The sequence below is a fragment of the Pelophylax lessonae genome (assembly GCF_965119305.1).
Source record: "Pelophylax lessonae genome assembly, chromosome: 2".
NCBI classification, from domain to species: Eukaryota; Metazoa; Chordata; class Amphibia; order Anura; family Ranidae; genus Pelophylax; species Pelophylax lessonae.
In genome coordinates, this window is record NC_138769.1 from 692,557,936 (window position 1) to 692,576,898 (window position 18,963).

The 18,963-nt window shown below is 41.4% G+C and overlaps 1 protein-coding gene across 3 annotated transcripts in view; it reads left to right on the forward strand.

The window, feature by feature from the left end:
* The window catches only part of NOX4 (NADPH oxidase 4), a 428,396-nt gene that overhangs the window by 377,608 nt on the left and 31,825 nt on the right, over nucleotides 1-18,963 (forward strand). For all 3 annotated transcript variants that reach the window (XM_082244521.1, XM_082244522.1, XM_082244523.1), the window contains one exon: nucleotides 16,548-16,656. In XM_082244521.1, the coding sequence (XP_082100647.1) occupies nucleotides 16,548-16,656 (109 nt within the window). The remainder of the gene's footprint in view (nucleotides 1-16,547; nucleotides 16,657-18,963) is intronic.

Consider the following 18,963-nt stretch of genomic DNA (forward strand, 5'->3'; position numbering starts at 1 on the left):
TCCTTGGATTGCCTGAGGATTTCTTGCTGGTGAAGACTAGTGAGGCCTCACTCTCCAGGAGACTATTGTTAGTACACAGAGTGCACTCTGATATTTAGTTAGTACTATTATACTGTTTATTCTACGGTTATTCTATAAGTACGATTAACCTTAATTTGTGGTCACTCTCTATCTACTTAAAAAACCCAGTGTGTTTATATTATTACAGAATAAAATCCTCTAGCACATATATGTATGTATATACATTATATATGTGTGGCTTGTATTCCAGATCCTGAGTGCTGAACCCTACTCAAGTTATTGGTTGGGGACTCAGCATCTATATTACTATTGACATTCTTGCATTATCATTGATTCTGTTTGTACGTTCTCTAACTTCAAATCTAAGAGCAGTAAATTTGATCTTTTATTGCAATCTCTTGTGGTCTTGAATATTTATCATGACCAAACCAGTAGTGTCAGTTGGGTTGGAGCAGGCTCAGGGCAACCGAAGTGAAGAGGATATACCTGCATTAAGCCACTCCCCTGGGAGCAGGGCTACAAATGCAAAAAGGGATTTAGTAAAAAGTAATACACCTCTTCAAAATCAAACCCTTTTCTTGTTCTGAATCCCATAAAAGGTGATAAGTGACTGGTTACTATCAGCCAGTGCTTCCTGTACTTCCTGCACGCACACTCTTGTGTGTTACATGTGTGTTAGCATACGTACATTTTTCCAGTAATTATTCTGTCAGAAAACATCACAGCATGGCTTCATAGACAGGCAGCTTTTGTATTATGTGCCTATCAATGCCTGTTTCTTGTATCCCTTCCAGAAAATTACTTTATGACATATTTCGAGTCACCTTCCCAGCAGGAGCTGTGCTCAGACCCCGCTAGCTATGCACATCTTATGGAAAATAAACACAATTCCACCGTCAATGCTATTACCAGTCCTTGTTATGTAGTTATAGGAAACTCATGTTTCTGCAACATTTACCTTCTGCTTGGATTGCCGTGATTCCATCATGTACTGTATATTTCCATTTTAAATCTCTTTTTCCTATGTCAGCAGCACACTTTTCCAATGCAAGCACTAATCCTGACACGTTTCCGAGAGTTTGATGTGAAAGCAGAGAGATGGAAGGCAGTGACATCTCTGTGTGTCTGGGCTCGCTTCATTATCTCCTCTATCAGGTGTCATGGATCAGGGTAGGCTGCAAACAGAAATTCTGATGAATCTTCTGGGTGACACTCTCAGCCTTTCCTCCACTTTATAAAGAAGATTTCTTGGAGATCGTCCTTTAGCGGCTTATGCAGGTTATTTGGGGTCAGGCAGAAGAGGTGAACGGGTTCACTGTCCTTATAGATCTTCTATATTTACTTATTTTATTGCTAAAGCAGAAGTAAAAAAATGACTTCAGCAGCACTAATCTTTAGAATCAGGATATATTATATTTAAACATTCTTACAAAATAGAACAGACAAAATTGAATACAGTCTTTATCCTATCTTTATCCTATCTTTCGATGCCAGGGCCATCTTTGCGTTTTTTTCCCACACATGTTTAAAAAATATTTTAGGCCTGAAGATTACCTAAAATCCCCAAAACATTATATATATATATATATATATATATATATATATATATATATATATATATATATATATATATATTAGGGCTGCGCATCTTCACTTACCTCACAATTCGATGCGATTACGATTATTAGGGTCGCGATTCGATACGATTTGATTCCGCGATGCATCACGATTACTATGGGGACCCTTTTCTAAAGGGGGATCTATGGGGACCCTGCTCTAAAGGGGGATCTATGGGGACCCTTCTCTAAAGGGGGATCTATGGGGACCCTGCTCTAAAGGAGGATCTATGGGGAGCCTGGGCCTGCCCTAAAGGGGATCCAGGGGAACTGAGCTCTAAAGGGGGATCTATGGGGACCCTGCTCTAAAGGGGGATCTATGGAATAGATCCCCTTTAGTGCAGGGTCACCATAGATCCCCCTTTAGAGCAGGCCAGCATCCCCAGAGATGCCCCTTTAGTAGAGCAGGTCCCCCCATAGATCCCCTTTAGAGCAGGCCACATCAGGTTAGAAGAGTTACCTGATTCTAGTTGTAGTACCGTAGGCCCTGGTAAGGAGGAATGCTGTGCTCTCTAGTCCCCCTAGTTGTAGTATAGCAGGCTCTGGTAAGGAGGAATGCTGGGCTCTGTAGTCCCCCTAGTTGTAGTATAACAGGCCCTGGTAAGGAGGAATGCTGGGTTCTGTAGTCCCCCTAGTTGTAGTATAACAGGCCCTGGTAACGAGGAATGCTGGGCTCTGTAGTCCCCCTAGTTGTAGTATAACAGGCTCTGGTAAGGAGGAATGCTGGGCTCTGTACAGAGCTACAGAGCCCAGCATTCCTCCTTACCAGGGCCTACTGTACTACAACTAGGGGGACTCCAGAGCCCAGCATTCCTCCTTACCAGGACCTACTGTACTACAACTAGGGGCACTACAGAGCCCAGCATTCCTCCTTACCAGGGCCTACTGTACTACAAATAGGGGGACTACAGAGCCTAGCATTCCTCCTTACCAGGGCCTACTGTACTACAACTAGGGGCACTACAGAGCCCAGCATTCCTCCTTACCAGGGCCTATTATGCTACAACTAGGGGGACTACAATACAGAGTCTGTAGTAGTCCCCCTAGTTGTAGTATAACAGGCCCTGATAAGGAGGAATGCTGGGCTCTGTAGTGCCCCTAGTTGTATTATAGCAGGCCCTGGTAAGGAGGAATGCTGGGCCCTGTAGTGCCCCGACTTACCAGAAAGCAGAGCTGCAGAGATGTCCGTGGTTGAGCAGTGATATTATGGTGCGGTCCGCCGCCTCCATGCTTTTTTTTGCGGCGAGTCATCGGTTCCGCGGTGGTAGGGGGAGCCGAGCGGTGCAGATGGAGGCTGTAGATGGTGTCAGGGGGTCGTAGAAGAGGTCAGTGTCCCCGATGGCCAGCAGAGCGGAGCTAAAAAGCCGCCATTCACTCCGCCAGAAGCCACGCCCCTTGGGCAGCAGCGTGTTAAGTGGGCATGCCGTGTGTATCCCGGGGCCAGAGAGAGCACCGATAGCTCCGCTCTCCTCTCCCGCGCAGCAAGGAGGAGCTCTGTGTTCCACAAGCCCGGCCAACGCCGCCATGTCACTTCTGTCCCCACCCCGGAACTGACGTCATTAGTAATCGATTTTTCAATCACCCCGAATCGATCCAGAATCGCGAAGGGTCGCATTGCGATGCATCGATTCTGCGATTATATTCAGCAGGCCTAATATATATACACACACATATATATATACTGTAACACGGCAAGTCGAGTTAATGCCAAAGAGCTCTATTTTGGTCTTATCTGACCACAGCACTTCCTCCCAATCCTTCTCTGAGTCATTCAGATGTTCATTGGCGTGACTGTACATGCACCATCTTGAGGAGGGGGACTCGCCATGTTTTAAGGAAGAAAAATGCTGACTATGACCCTAAGAACACCATCCCTACTGTCAAGCACAGAGGTGGAAACATTATGCTTTGGGGCTGGTTCTCTGCTAAAGGTAAAGGCAGATTTTGCCACACTGAGGGGCCAATGGACGGAGCCATGTATTGTAAAATCTTGACGGACCGAAGGCCTGTGGGTATGTGGCACTATAGATCAGCTGTCTGCCGTGCTCTCTACGATCCACAGCAGACAACATGAGCGGCACAAGCAGCTCAAGTGGCTTCTTATGCTCCCGGGATGACCTGCCTTTAAGCATGGGGAGCTGAATTCTGGTCTGTCTTGATGTCGGTACACTGATGTGAGAGGGAAACAGAAGAAACCAAGGGCCGCTGGAGAATAGGACTGTACGGCGGCAGCATACCTTGACACCACCTGTCACTACCTCCCCCTCATCCACCAGCTGGTCCACAGATGTACTATAAGGGCAACATGGACTTGGATTGACTTGATCTCTCTACGGAAAGGTGAGATCTCTTCAATTTCTTCTTATGGACTGTTGTACATGGACTGCTATATAGCCATTGATACATACTCAATTATCACAGTGTAACTGCTCAGTGCCTAGTGCTTAATGTGATTTGTAAATCGCAAAACGTATTTTAATGTCTTCCTTACTATTTTAATGCCCAGTCCTCAAGCATGCCATTCCACATTGTATATTGTTTGAAGTAGACTGAACACAGTTAAACGTAAATATTGATCCCTATACTCTAATACTTTCCAACACCTGTGTCAATAGTCCTTCAGCTACCTGATCTGCCTGCGATTATCCGGGAATGTTCTGGAGGGAGTCTGGATGTACAGTAAATCTGTATCTATGTATGAACCTGGCGGATTTATGCTAGGCAGGCACCTGCTGCTGGTCTCCTCTGACTTTTCCGCTCTTCTTCGCTTTCGAGTCTCTCTTATATTTTACTACTGTCTCTCTTATGTCTGCTCAATTAGAGGCTATGGTGATCTCATCATAGTCGCTATCAACTAGAGAGAGGTTTTCCTTTTTTCCTTTTTTTGTAACTCAAGAATTGCGGGAAAGTATGAGAGGCAGAACAGCTAAGGGTGCTGCGCTGGAAAAAAAACACCCAAAATCAGCGCCAGTCCTAATACCAACTAAAAATTTGTTATATGAGGATATTTGGAGAAACCCTCACATGAGAAATCACAAGGGGCCTGGGCAAAACAGACAGAAACAAGAAGAGATTTAAAAAGGACCTCAATAGGCCCAATTTCAGATGAACACGTTCTGCTTGATCAGGTGGTGGAAATGGATGTAGAAACAGAAGTTGAAACAGAACGAGACACAGAAGCATCACCAGTTGATCAACTAAACAACAAAAGTAGAAATGGCTAACATGCTTAGGACGTTGGAAACCTCCCTAAAAACAGACTTAATGGCTATAAGTTATGATCTGGACGATTTACTGCACCGCGTAGAGGACCAGGAGAAAAAACAAGAAGGCTATCTAAGAACAATAACATCTCTAAAGAGAGAAGTGAAGTGAAAGATCTGAGGATTGAAAACAGAGATCTTGCCTATAAGACGGAGGACCAGGAGAATAGAAGGAAGAAATACCTGAGAGTCCGTGGCCTACTAGAAAAGCAGGGGGAGGACTTAATGGACAAAATGAGGAAAATCTTTAGCCTAAAATCTTTAACCTATTATTGGAGAAAGATGAAATGAATCAAATTAAATTCGAGAGAGTACATTGACTCAGAAGACCTAGAAATATATCAACGGATATCCCTAGGGATATTATTATAAGGTTCCAAAGTTATGCGGACAAGGCCCTGATTTGGGCTAATTTTAAAAGAAAACATCTATCAGCGATGGAAAAGTGAATTTACAGATTTTTACTGATCTATCGCAGGCCACACTGAGAAGGAGGATAATGAGACCTTTGGTGGAATTTTTGCAGAAACAGGGCATTCAATATAACTGGGGGTTCCCTGCCTGTCTGATTGGTAAAAGAAATGGTCAATCAGCAAGACTGAGATTCCCAGAAGAACTTTGTAACTTTTGTGGAAGACTGTAAATTTTTATCCCAAAAAATCCTGGTTGGCCTAAAGAAAGTGACAATGACAATGATAAAGAGGAGTCTAAGAATGAAGATCAATGGTGCCTGGTTTCAAAGAAGAATAACTGATATAATTCTCATATTTAATTTGAAATAAGCTGAAGGGAGGGTGAAGGAGAATGAGTGTGGTGGGCGTGGATAGGCAACAGCAAAAGGCTGGGGTTATGGGGAGCATTGAAGTTAGAAATGTGACCTGGTTCGGTAGCCGGGAGTCGCCACAACTGTGTTCTACCAAGCACCACCCCACAGGCCAAGAGTAGGAAGTCAGGGGAATCTATGGGCAGATTCCCCTTACCTCCTAAGACAGGATCGTCAGTCGGTCAAATAACATCAGGGGGTAAAAAGGGGAATGTGAGAGGGGAGGGGAGGCAGGATGGAGTAGTGGAGTGGGGATGGAAGAGGGGGGTAGGTAGTAAGGAATTCAGAAGTATAAAACTTGTTGTCCTACAGAAAAAGTTATTGTCCTCCTGGAAAGAGCTAGTTGACTCGCAGGTAAGCGGGGTAAAGTGGGCCCACCATTTCCTACATCTGTCTTTTATGGATAGAGGTCGTGAGGTGGGACTAAAAAGATGTAGAATGAGGAGAGTGAAAAAAAAACCAAAATGAATAATTGGAAACTCATATCATATAATGTTTGAGGACTAAATACCCCAACTAAAAGGCATAAATTACTAGAGGAACTTAGACATAATTCTGTGAAAATTGCTTTCCTACAGGAGACATATATCGCACAGAATACAAATGTGAATATACATTCAATACATTTCCCGATTTGGTATTACGGTGATTCACCCATCAAAAGAGCAAGGGAGTAGCTATTGGGCTTGCTAAAGATGTTAGGTTTTCCCTGGAAGAAAGATCCGTTGATCCTGGGGGTCGATATATCTTCCTGAAAGGACAATTACAGGGCACTATGTTAGCAAATATATATTAAAAAAGAATAGCAACTTTTGCATGGTTGCGCTATTCTTTTTTAATATACATGTTGCTTGGTCCATAGCTGCACCGGCTTTAGATATACATGTTCAGGGTTTGCTCCCCCAATTTTTTGCTTGTTTAGCAAATATATATTGCCCAAATAAAACCCCAAAAGGATATCTAAAGAAAATCCTAGATAAACTGTCTGAATTCAAAAAGGGTGATTTAATTTTAGCTGGGGACTTTAATTTTTGTTTAGATCCGCTTCTTGATTGTACGTCGAATGCATTGTTGAGGGATGGACATCAGCTTAGGAGAATCAGAAATAAGCTTTACAAAAACCAATTAATAGATGCTTGGAGAGTCCAGCATCCGAGAGAGAGAGATTATTCATTCTACTCTCCCGTGCATCAGACGTACTCAAGAATGGATTATTTACTGATAGATCATAGGCTGATAGAGACTATAGTTAGTAAGTTAATTGGTACTATAACTATATCTGATCACGCTCCAACGGTGGTAGAACAAAAATTTCCAGGGTCCTATAAAAAGTAAATTCTTGGAGCTTAAACGAAGAATTACTATTAGATGAGGAAGTGGGAAAAAAAGTTGAGGAAGAATCGGCCCAGTATTTTTTGTTAAAACAAATCCCCCGAGACCTCCGCAGGCCATTACCTGGGAAGCCCACAAATATATATGAGGAAAATTTACCTTAAGTGGTGTTAAGAAAAAAAGAGAACCGCAAAGATAAATAGATTAACAGCAGAACGGTATGAGCTGGAACAAGAACACACAATTACTCTAAAGGCCAATATACAAAATGCTCTGGTATTAAAAGAGATAAGCTGAGAGATCTGCTCGAGGAAGAGACCAGATGTTGTTTTAATAGGGTGGCTAAAGAAAGATATAAGTGGGGAAATAAACCTGTGAAATACCTATCAGGCCTAATAAAGAGTAAAAAGTTAAACAACTATATAGAGAAAATAAAGAACAAGGAGGGATGGTGTTTTCAACCACAGAAAAAGTGAAAGCGTTTCAAAATTATTATAAGAAACTATATACGGCCAGACAAAAAGACAGACCTGAGGCTGAACAACTTAGAAAGCAAAATATTGTTAAATATATACAAGATTCAAAACTTCTCAAGTTAGATAAGGAAAAATTAACCCTCGAGGAGCCAATCTCCAAGGAAGAAATAAACAATGTCTTAAAAAACTCCCCAATAAGAAAAAGCCCTGGCCCAGATGGATTTACAAACAGTTATTACAAAAGATTTAAGGAAATATTAATCCCTAAACTCTGTGCTTATATGAATGAGATAGGGGATGAAGGGAAGTTAAGAACCAAATCATTAGAGGCAAATATAACAGTAATCCCTAAAGAGGGGAAAGACGCAACTCTATGCTCTAGTTATAGACCTTATTAAATACAGACATAAAATTGTATGCAAAAATCCTAGCGGCACGATTGAAGGACTTGGTGGTAGATTGGGTACACCCTGACCAAACACCAAACAGGTTTTATCCCAGGAAGAGAAGGAAAGGACAAAGGGATTAGAACACAATTATTAATATATAGGTCACACAATCAGGAGGTCCCGGCCCTCCTGTTATCTATCGTTGCTGAGAAGGCCTTTAACAGGGTGGACTGGGACTTCATGATTGAAACAATAAAAAAATGTAGGGGTTGGACCCAGGATGATTCGCTTGATCAGAGCTCTTTATAGTAATCCTTCCGCTTCGAAAAAGGTGAATGGCAATCTGTCAACTAGGTTCAAGATGAGTAAAGGGATGAGGCAGGGGTGTCCCCTATCGCCCCTGTTGTTTGTTCTGTTACTAGAACTTCTGTTGGCTTAGATTAGGAATAACGTAGATATTATGGGGGTGAAGATCGGACAAGATGAACACAAAATTGCTGCATATGCGGATGATATCCTATTCTGTATAAATAACCCTAGAATAAGCCTAACACACATTATTAAAGAACTGAGAAGATACAGAGAATTGTCAAATTTTAAGATTAACCTAATGAAATCTGAAAATCATGATATAAGATTGAATAAAAATGAACAGGCATTAGAGTTTCCATTCACTTGGGCTAACCATGAAATAAAATATTTAGGGATAAGCATAACATCGTCACCTGAAAATAGTTGCCAGGCCAACTATATTCCATTGTTGGAGGAAATAAATTTAAATATTAGGAAAATATCAACCCGCCTAATCTCTTGTTTGGGCAGAATTAATATGTTTAAAATGATGATCCTACCAAAAATTATATATAGATTCCAAATTCTTCCTATAGCTATTCCTGCTGCATATTTAAGAATAATAAAAATGATACTCTTTAAAATTTATCAGGGTTAGAGCAACAATTTGGTGGTGTGTTAGGAGACTTGCGAATAAAGGACATAACACATAAACAGAAGATTAGGTCTATTTATGAATTAAAGGTTTTGAATAAGTTGACACTGAATGAATGGAATCACATGTAATTGACACATTTTGTCCGATCTTTGCCTGATCCCATTAGATCGGAAAAAGAGCTGAACCCCATGGAGAAGCTTTGTAATTCATTAACAAAGGTAAAACATGGTTTATCCCAAGTTTATAAGTTGTTAACTGATCTGGAGGGAAAGAGGAAAGGAAACCTCCTTCCATTGAAAAATGGGAAAGAGAAATTGGAATTAGATTAGATGAACACGAACTGAAGACTGTACTGAGAGCCGCACACTGCACTGCGAGAGATGTAAACACCATCAAGTTGAACTATAAGTGCCTCTTGAGATTATATTTTACACTGGCTAGGGTGCACTGTTGTCAACTGGAGAAATCTAGCTGGTGTTGGAGGGGATGTCAGATTCCAGGATCGATGTTTCATATTTGGTGGGAGTGCCCTAAGATTTGTGTATTTTGGTTGAGGATACAATATCTTATTAACCAAATTACAGGTGAGGAGGTCATGGATCACCCCTGGGTATGTTTATTCCACAAAACAAATGGAATACAAAAAGGTTATAGGAATTCAGTTCTTCCAATTCTGCTCAATGCCGCAAAAAGGATGATCCCAATAGGATGGTTAGAAACTGAAGCCCCTTCTAACAGGGATTGGGGTAGGAGAGTTGATCATATCTACGATATGGAATTTATGTGCGGTAGAGACGATGAACGCGTGGACAACTTTTTAAAAAAGTGGGATAAATGTAAATATAAAAAAAAAAAAAACACAGAGTATATTGGAATATGGGGAAATTAAAAAAAAAAAAAAAAAAACATCACTACAGAACTTCACGGAGTTATATAGAAGTCGGGTAGACAATCGGATAGTTAGAAAAAAAAAAAAAAACTACAAGAAACATCTTACCTCTGTGCTTGCCAACAAGGTTTTCTATACCAAGTACTAAGTCATGTTTCACTACAGAACTTCACGGAGTTATAAAGAAGTCGGGTAGACAATAGGATAGTTAGAATTAGAAAAAAAAAAACTACAAGAAACGTCTTACCTCAAGATTTTCTCCACCAAGTACTAAAGGCCCGTACACACGTACCGATCGTCGGCATACAAACGTCGGCGGACGAAAGATCTGCCGATTGTACGCTTGTTAGTATGGTGCCTCCGACAGCCGTCAGCGCACATTCTGCCGACAAGAGTCTGTCTTGCAAGCATTAAAATTTTTGTATGCCGACACCAGAACGGCCGATTGTTAGTACAGAATTCGGACGACAGACCGCAGATTTGGGCATGCTCAGAAAAGAAAAAACACAGGGAAAGTTAACCATTACATGACATCACTTCTGCAGTCGGCTGTAGTCGGCGGACAAAATTCTTGTGCTGTCTTTGCACTTTTCAACAGACACCGACAGCCCAGGGACAAAAGACGGCCGATCGTTCGCTGACGATCGGTACGTGTGTACGGGCCTTAAGTCATGTTTTGCTTGGGGATCAAATACCTATTTCACTCACTGACCTGCAACTCAATTTATAACATTTGTATCGTGTTTTTTTTTCTGGATTTTAGCTGATATTCTGTCTCTATCATTTAAAATACACGTATGATAAAAATTAAAGACCCTTCATTTCTTTGTAAGTTGGCAAACTTACAAAATCTGCAGGGGACCAAATAATTATTTTCCCCACTATATATATATATATATATATATATATATATATATATATATATGGGGGTTTAGACAGAACCTAAACCCATTAGCAGGACCGATATCTGCTCCTTTGTGTAGGGAGGAACAGGATGAGCAATGCTAGAGGTCTACAAAATGACCTCCAGCAGGCCACTGGTGTGAATGTCTCTGACCAAACAATCAGAAACAGACTTCATGAGGGTGGCCTGAGGGCCCAACATCCTCTAGTGAGCCCTGTGCTCACTGCCCGGCACCATGGATCTCGATTGATATTTGTCATTGAACACCAGAATTGGCAGGTCTGCCACTGGCTTTTCACCCTGAGCACATGTGACAGATGTGAAAGGGTTTAGAGAAGTCGTGGAGAATGTAATGTTGCCTGTAACATCATTCAGCATGACTGGTTTGGTGGTAGCTCAGTGATGGTCTGAGGAGGCATATCCATGGAGGGATGCAGAGACCTCTACAGGTTAGACAATGGCACCCTCACTGCCATTAGGTATTGGGATGAAATCCTTAGACCCATTGTCAGACCCTACACTGGTGCAGGGGGTCCTGGGTTCCTCCGGGTGCACGACAATGCTCAGCCTTATGTGGCCAGAGTATGCAGGCAGTTCCTGGAAGATGAAGGAATTGATACCATTGAATGACCCCTACTCTCACCTGACCTAAATCCAATAGAACATCTCTGGGACATTATGTTTCAGTCCATCCGACACCACCAGGTTGCACCTCAGTCTGTTCAGAAGCTCAGTGGTGCCCTGGTCCAGATCTTGGAGGAAATACCCCAGGACACCACCTGTGGTCTTATTAGGAGCTTACCCCAGCATTGTCAGGTATGCATACATGCATGTGGGGGCCATACAAACTACTGAGTACCATTTTAAGTTGCTGCAATAAAATTTTAGCAAAGTGGACTAGCCTGCTGCATCATTTTTTCACTTTGAGTTTTGGGGTGTCTTTGAATTCAGCCCCCTGTAGGTTGATACTTTTCATTTCAATCAAACAATGTGGCATCCTTCTTTCAGTCCTAACACATTGCCCAGTCCATATCAGTATAGACATCTAGCATGATATTTTTCCCCATTGAGATCTGATTACAAAGTGTTTTCAACGTGTTCTTTTCATTTTTTTTGAGCAGTGTATATTGCAGGTTAGTATTCTGCATTCATTTTCTTTTTTTTAAACTTTATTCTTGTGGTAAATGCCACAATTCCTGTCCTAGGGTGGCCAAGCTCAATCACTCCATTGTATGTACGGAGTGAGTCATAATTGTCACCCTAAGACCAGGCTACAAAAACATCTTTCTTTCTTCACTTTCTTTGCATGGGGGAATGAGTTGTTTACCATAGATAGTTTGGAAGGAATATTACAGTTTGATATATCAGTTTAATACATCAGATATATCAATTCAAAGGAAGTGACAAGGACACTACATTTTTTGCTGGATCAACAGTTATTTTATGTACTTAGGTAAAGTGTTCTTAGCCTAATAAATGAAAATGCATGCAGTATATTACACGGTTGTCCTTGGGTATAGATATTCTTTAATAATACAACATACAATCATGTTTTTGGCAGTGGTTCTCTTCTAACCTAGTGGTAAGAGTTTGGAGAAGGCCCTTTTCCTTTCCTTTCCTACCTCGTGTACAAAGCCTGCTTCGTAAAGACATGGTTTGATGAGTTTGGTGTAGAGGAACTCAAATGGCCTACACAGAGCCCTGACCTAAACCCTACTGAGCATCTATGGGAGGAACTAGAACACTAATTGTGAGACAGACAGTACAATGGGTACAAATTTCCACAGACACACTCTAAATTCATGTAGAAATCTTTCTAAGAACTGTGAAGACTGTTATTGTTTTGGAACTGGATGCCAAACAAGGTCATATAGGTGTTATGATCAGGTGTCCACAATCTTTTGGCAATATAATGTAGCACTACCCCCGTAGAAGGTAAAGTAAGTAAAATGCCGCAGATCCTTTTCCCAGTAGTTTCCTCGAAAGGCAAACACACAGTTCCACTCACTCTTCAGGCTCATTAACCAGTCTAAGGGTATGATTTTTAGGATACTTTAAAAACAACTTGGATAGGTAATGGGTAATAGTAGGATACTCCAGTAACCCTTAGCAATGATTTGAGGACACTGAACTTTGTCTTCTAGAACTGTGATACAGTATGTCCTTTTACAAACAAACAATGGACTGAGCAAGTAGCAACTTGAGAAGATTAATCTTCCTGTCTGGACAGTCCGAGAAAAGTCCTTTCACTAATAATTTCATAGACTGAGTTCTACAGGACACAGGACACAATGTCCTCTTTAAACACGCTGACTCTAGCACAAGAAGTATGGCAAATTCACACAGTCTCTAGGATCTCTCTCACCAGTCTGTACTCACAAATGTCCTTGGAAAAATTGGTTGCCTCCTTCCAATATCCTTGAGACACTTTCACCCTGTGGTACCAGACTAGATCCTTGCGATGACAGTCAGTCGGGTTCAGCAACTCTCAGTAGCATAGACCCTCAGTTAACCCAAATGAGGCCTCGGCACCCTGCAGGCACATGGCAGCCAGGCCTAGGGGGTTAGTAGCCCCCCAGGCCGCGATCTCCTTCTCAGAAAAAAAGATACCAGGCTGCTCTCAGTCTCATAGTATTTATTCAGACTCCCAGTCCCCTTCTGGGCACTTCTCTATAGGGATTGACCGGGACTGTATGAATTTTTTGCTTAACTTCCAGAACATTTCTGGACCAGCCAGAGGGAAGCAGTCAGCTCTGTAGCCATCAAAACATAGAACAGGCAAGAATAATCAACATAGCCACACTGATTGCAGCGAGCTAGAATGAAATTGACCTAATCCTGGGACCTACCTGGTAGAGTGTTACAATAGTATATGTAACTAAAGAACTGAACTGAAGAAGTAGCTCAGAGAAGTTATGAAACATCTTCAAAATTCAGTCCAGATAAATTTGACGCAGTACTAATAAGTATATACCTTCACATTTATATAAATGGCTTTCAGATAGTCAGATAATAGGCATCACACAATGTAATGCTAGGAACCAGGGTGATCATTCATTAAGTCCAGACATTTCTAGTTGGGAAACAGGTGTATGTCTCTGTTCCAAGAGAGAAATGGGGGTACACTGAAGGGACAGACAATAGAATAAAGATGTATTATTGCCCCTGCTGGTTTGTATGTTTGTTTGTTAGGTTTTGATCTTCCTATAGATTTACTTGAAAGGATGAATGGACCATTTGGAGTTCCTTTGTATGAGATGCAAGGGGGGCCCAGTATAAAGCTGGCGATACACTAGTAGGTTTTAAAAAGAACATTTGTACAAAAATTCTGAATACATAGCTTGACAAATTTGGTTCAAAAGTACTTTTGTTTTCTGTTAACATTCGATTTTGAAATAAATGTCATTTTCCGAATGAAAATCACATACACTGTTAGAAATTCATTAATTTGAGAAAAAATGTCCATCCTGCTCCTTTGAATTTTCCCTGTGACTATGGTTGAAAACACATGTCAATTTGACCCCACTAAGGATTTTACGATTGAATAAATGTTCTTGAATTGAAAATGTTAGAATTAAATTATATTATTGTGTGACCAGCTTACGGCCTGTGACTTTAAAGAGGTTGTAAACCCATAAAATCATTTTTTTTTTCAACCTGAAAGAGAAACACATAATGAGCTAGTATGCATCGCATACTAGCTCATTATGAAATACTTACCTTAGAACGAGCCCCCGCCGTGCCGCCCGCTTACCTGTATGACGGGTGACATGTTCAGTCGCCCGTCTTCCGGGATCGCGGCATCCGACTATCTGATTGGCCGGAGCCGCGGTGACGCCACTCCCGCGCACGCGCGCGGGAGCCAACGGTCACGGCACGGGGCTCTGAAGGAACGGCACCAGCGGCCTTTCCTTCAGAGCGCATGCGCCAGTGACGTCACTGGCTGCATGTAAGGTAAATATCTCCTAAACGGTACATGTTTAGGAGATAGTTACAGTACCTATAGGTAAGCCTTAATATAGGCTTACCTATAGGTAAAAGTTGCAGAGGAGGGTTTACTTCCTCTTTAAAGAAAACATAGACTCCGGAAGCCTTTCCTTTCAAACTGAGTGAGTCAAGTCAGTTTTGGATAATATAGAACAAACAATATGTTTGCTAAACGTCTTTATTGCAATGAAAAGTCTCTGATTTTGACAATTTGTCTTCAAAAGTATGTAAAAACCTATTGTGCGAAGAACTAAATACACTGGTCATTCAAATGTCTAGACCCCATAGCAAAATTTTATAGATACAACTTTCTGCTCATGTCACCCTCCCTTATATTCCTGCCCACGACATCTGAGGTTGCTTGCCTTCCACTCAGAATTTAAGGACATTGTTATTTTGCTTGGGTTTGTTTTAAAGGATCAGTCCACCCATGATTGATATTTTAGTGTTTGATAGATTCTGGAGAATAAAAACCTGTTGGTTTCTTCTTTCTCTTTGTAATTTTTTGAAATCCCTGTGCTGAGTTCATTATTCTGCATTCCTACTGTGGCCATTAAATGATGCTCCCACTATCCCTGCTGAATTTTTTTAATATATCTTTATGTATAATATATTATGGAAATTTCTACAGGATGAACACTATAACGAGGGCAGAGACACAGAGACACCCTAATCTTCCACAGGGAGCAGAAACACTTGAAAATTATGGCAGGGAGATCTTCCTGATGGATCATTCAAGACAAATAAGAAGCTAGGGACTGACTCAGCCCACTAGGCCTTAGCTAAAATATCCTAACCAAACAGTACAGGACACAAGGTGAGTATTCATAGACCCTGAGTAATAGGCTCATACCTTTCTGTGAATGGGTAACGTTTTTGAGGACATGCCCCCTAGGTGTCTTCCCTATAACCCTACCACACTCTTTGAGTCCTTCGTTTTTTGCTAGTGTCCCAAGGTAATGGACTTCTTCTATCTTACTGACAAATCACGCTTAACTTAACTAGTTTATTATTTTATCTTTGGATTCTTCAATCAAATCAATTGTTTACTATTTTCTAATGCCACAACATCCTGCATGGGCCCACACCTTGGCACTAGCAACATGTGTAGTCAGCCTTAGACTGCATTCACACTTCAGCGTTCTGAATCGCGGACAGATTTGCTGTGATTCTGCCTACGATTTCAAAGTGCTGAGGTGTGAATGACTATGCCTATGGCTTCCCACCCAAAGACACCCTGTCACATGTGCCCTTGGCTTTTATAACATATCCCAGGATGCAACACTGTTGGTGCCAACCCACTGGGATAGTTACAAGAGCCTGGGTGTCACTGTATGGGTTTCCTCCACTGTCCAACATGCTCCCCTATTGGATACAGTGGGGACACTCCCTCAGGCCAGATGAATCACACATGGACACATGCAACAGGCCTACACTAGCAATCAGGCTCCCCTGATAAGCAGATGGAGACACTAGGCTTCACCTTTACCTTAATTAGATTATTTTTACCTACCTAGGAGGGTGGTACATATATATACACACACACACACACACATACATATATATATATATATATATATATATTGTTATCACGCTTGAACATGTCATCTCATTTGTGAGTATGATGTACAGAAATTCCTTTTTTTAATACATTGTTGCAAAGGTAATGAGCTTGGCTGGTGCACCCTCTGTATTTTTTTGATTTTAGATTCCATAGAGAGGTAAGACAGGGTCACCCTGTATCGCTAACCATTACTGTTAAAACCGAGGCTGTGGCTGGAATGTATTTGCCTTACCCTATTACAGTAGAAATTCTATAAAGTATAGCATTTATGCTGCTGGTTAAACATGTGAATTTGAGTTACTTTAATAATAATTTAATCAATTTATTTCAATAGAGACAGCTGGAGGGAATACAAGCTGCAAAGACTTTATTTTATCTGGATATGCAGAGACGTCCAGGCTTTCCTCTGGTTTGCCGATTTACTGTGTGCGCTACACAAAAAGGTAAAGAAAGCAATTTAATGTTTGTCAGTAGAGCTACTTTCTTTTATTCTCTTCCTACGTGAACGCTGGGTTTAATGGATCCAATTACTTTACCTTGCCATCCACAGCAGCCACTATATATTTTTCTGGGGCTCTTTCCATTCTTTGCTCTGTTACACACTCCTATTGTGTTCGCCCCACTGTATACAGCGATCTTTGAAATTCTATTCTTGTTTACACTTCCTAACAATGTTCGGTCGTTATTATCACAGGACTATTGTACGCTTCCATGACAGGGCAATCCAGTTCAATCAAACAAAGGTGTTCAATGGTTTCTGTATTTATATAAAAGAGCTGCTGTGTGTGTTGCAGGAGTTGGAATAGACCGTAAATGTACTGTATTTAGAATAATTTGCATTCATTTTATATTGTAACCAGAGTTCTCCATCCGTTACTGACTTCCATGTATAGTGCTGGAATTTAAAGCTGAACTCCGGGCAAATGGCTGAATGCAGAGCTGAAATATATATATATATAGGAGCTTTTTTTACTTGCCATTGAGTCCTCATGCACACTGGACAATTTTACAGCTGCTGTGTTTGCCGTCAGACATTTTTTTCTGCAGCCAGTAAACTCCCCAGCATGTTATCCTATGTGTCCATGCACACATAGGCTGTTATCAGCAGTTTTTGGCAGGGGCATTTTCTGCCTGGAAAAAAACCCAGAACTAGTGGGTTTTAAGTTTTTTTCAGCAGTAAAAATGCTCTAACTCTGATAAAAGCTGAAAAACTACATAAAACGCGGCTATTCTGCGTTTATTAACGTTTTTGAGCCATACGATTTTGTGGGAGTATAGTTTTGCTGAAAAAAAAAAGCTAAAAAAACGCTACAGCTGAAAAAAGTAAAAAAGCGCTGAAAAACGCTACTGCAAAAAAGCTGAAAAACTCCTTCTACAGCGACAGCTTTCTACTAACGTTTTGATAACATCCAGTGTGCATGAGGCCTAAGACCGCATTCACACTGAAGCGGCACGACTTCGGGGGCGACCTGTGAAGTCCCGTGCACCGCGACTTGCACAGACTTCACATAATTTAAGTCAATGGAAGTCACTCCGAGGTCGCCCCGAAGTAGTACAGGACCCTTTTTCTAAGTCGGAGCGACTTGTGTCGCTCCTATTAGAACGGGTCCTGTAGCAGTGCATGGACTGCGACGGTCCGCGACTTGTCAGGCTGACAAGTCGCCTGACAAGTCGCGGTAGTGTGAATGGAGCCTGAATGTCAAATTCTGTCCATCCGGTACTGAAAGTTAAACTGTTCTGACATACAGCACAGCCCTGTCTGGTAGGGAGGAGATCTGATTTTTATCCGCTTTAGTTAAGTAACATTTACAAGTCTTGTAAATGGGGGGTGTAGAACCAGCGCTATGATATAAGAACAGCCAGGCAGTGAAAATATAAAAGGTTGCAGCCACCAACCGACCTCTAAGAAGCTTAGGGGCAGGAATGTAATGTGGGGGTGAAGGGTTGGAAATCGGCGCTACCTACCACATGTGCAACGATGTGAGTAAAAGAGGAAAAAGTGCTTAGTGCATACAAAATAGTGCAAAATGTGACAATTATAATTAATCTTGTAAATGAATAGATAATAAATCCAATAAATAAATAAATAAAAAATAGAAAAAAGTTATTAAATATATGGTGTTTGAAGTGAAGTAAAAAAAAAACTAGGTATGTATACAAGGTTAGTGGTTACAATTGCCACTATAAAATGCTGAATGAGGTAGTTGTGAATTAGTCATAAATACTATAAAAATGCCATTTGTATATCCTTTTGTTAAATGCTCATGTAATGTGTCGGTCTGGACACTGGGGGTCACACTTACCCTGGGACACACAGAAGTGTATAAGCCAGATAACAGGAACTAAGTAATTCTCAAACCTGCCTGTTGGTGGTCCCACAGGACCAGAAAGATCCCATCTGGGTGTAAAGGGAAAAATAAAAAATCCTTAGTGTGACAAGTAGAGAGCAAGTATACAAGGCAATAGTATCGACTCACGCTTGAAATTGATGCAGCAGATCTTCTCAGATACTGGCAGTCTGCGCCGGGGAAAAACTACAGCGTTCCAAGCATCGGCGAGCTGCGGACCGGAAGTGACGTGGGTTTCCGCCCGACGTACGTTTCGTCATAGGACGTCTACGGCTCCCCGTAGACGTCCTATGACGAAACGTACGTCTCCAAGATCCAACATAGGAATAGAGCTGCGAGATAGTGTGGTGAAGATGACTATAATTGGCTCTGGGGACATAGTCTCTTTAAGTTTTTTCCTTT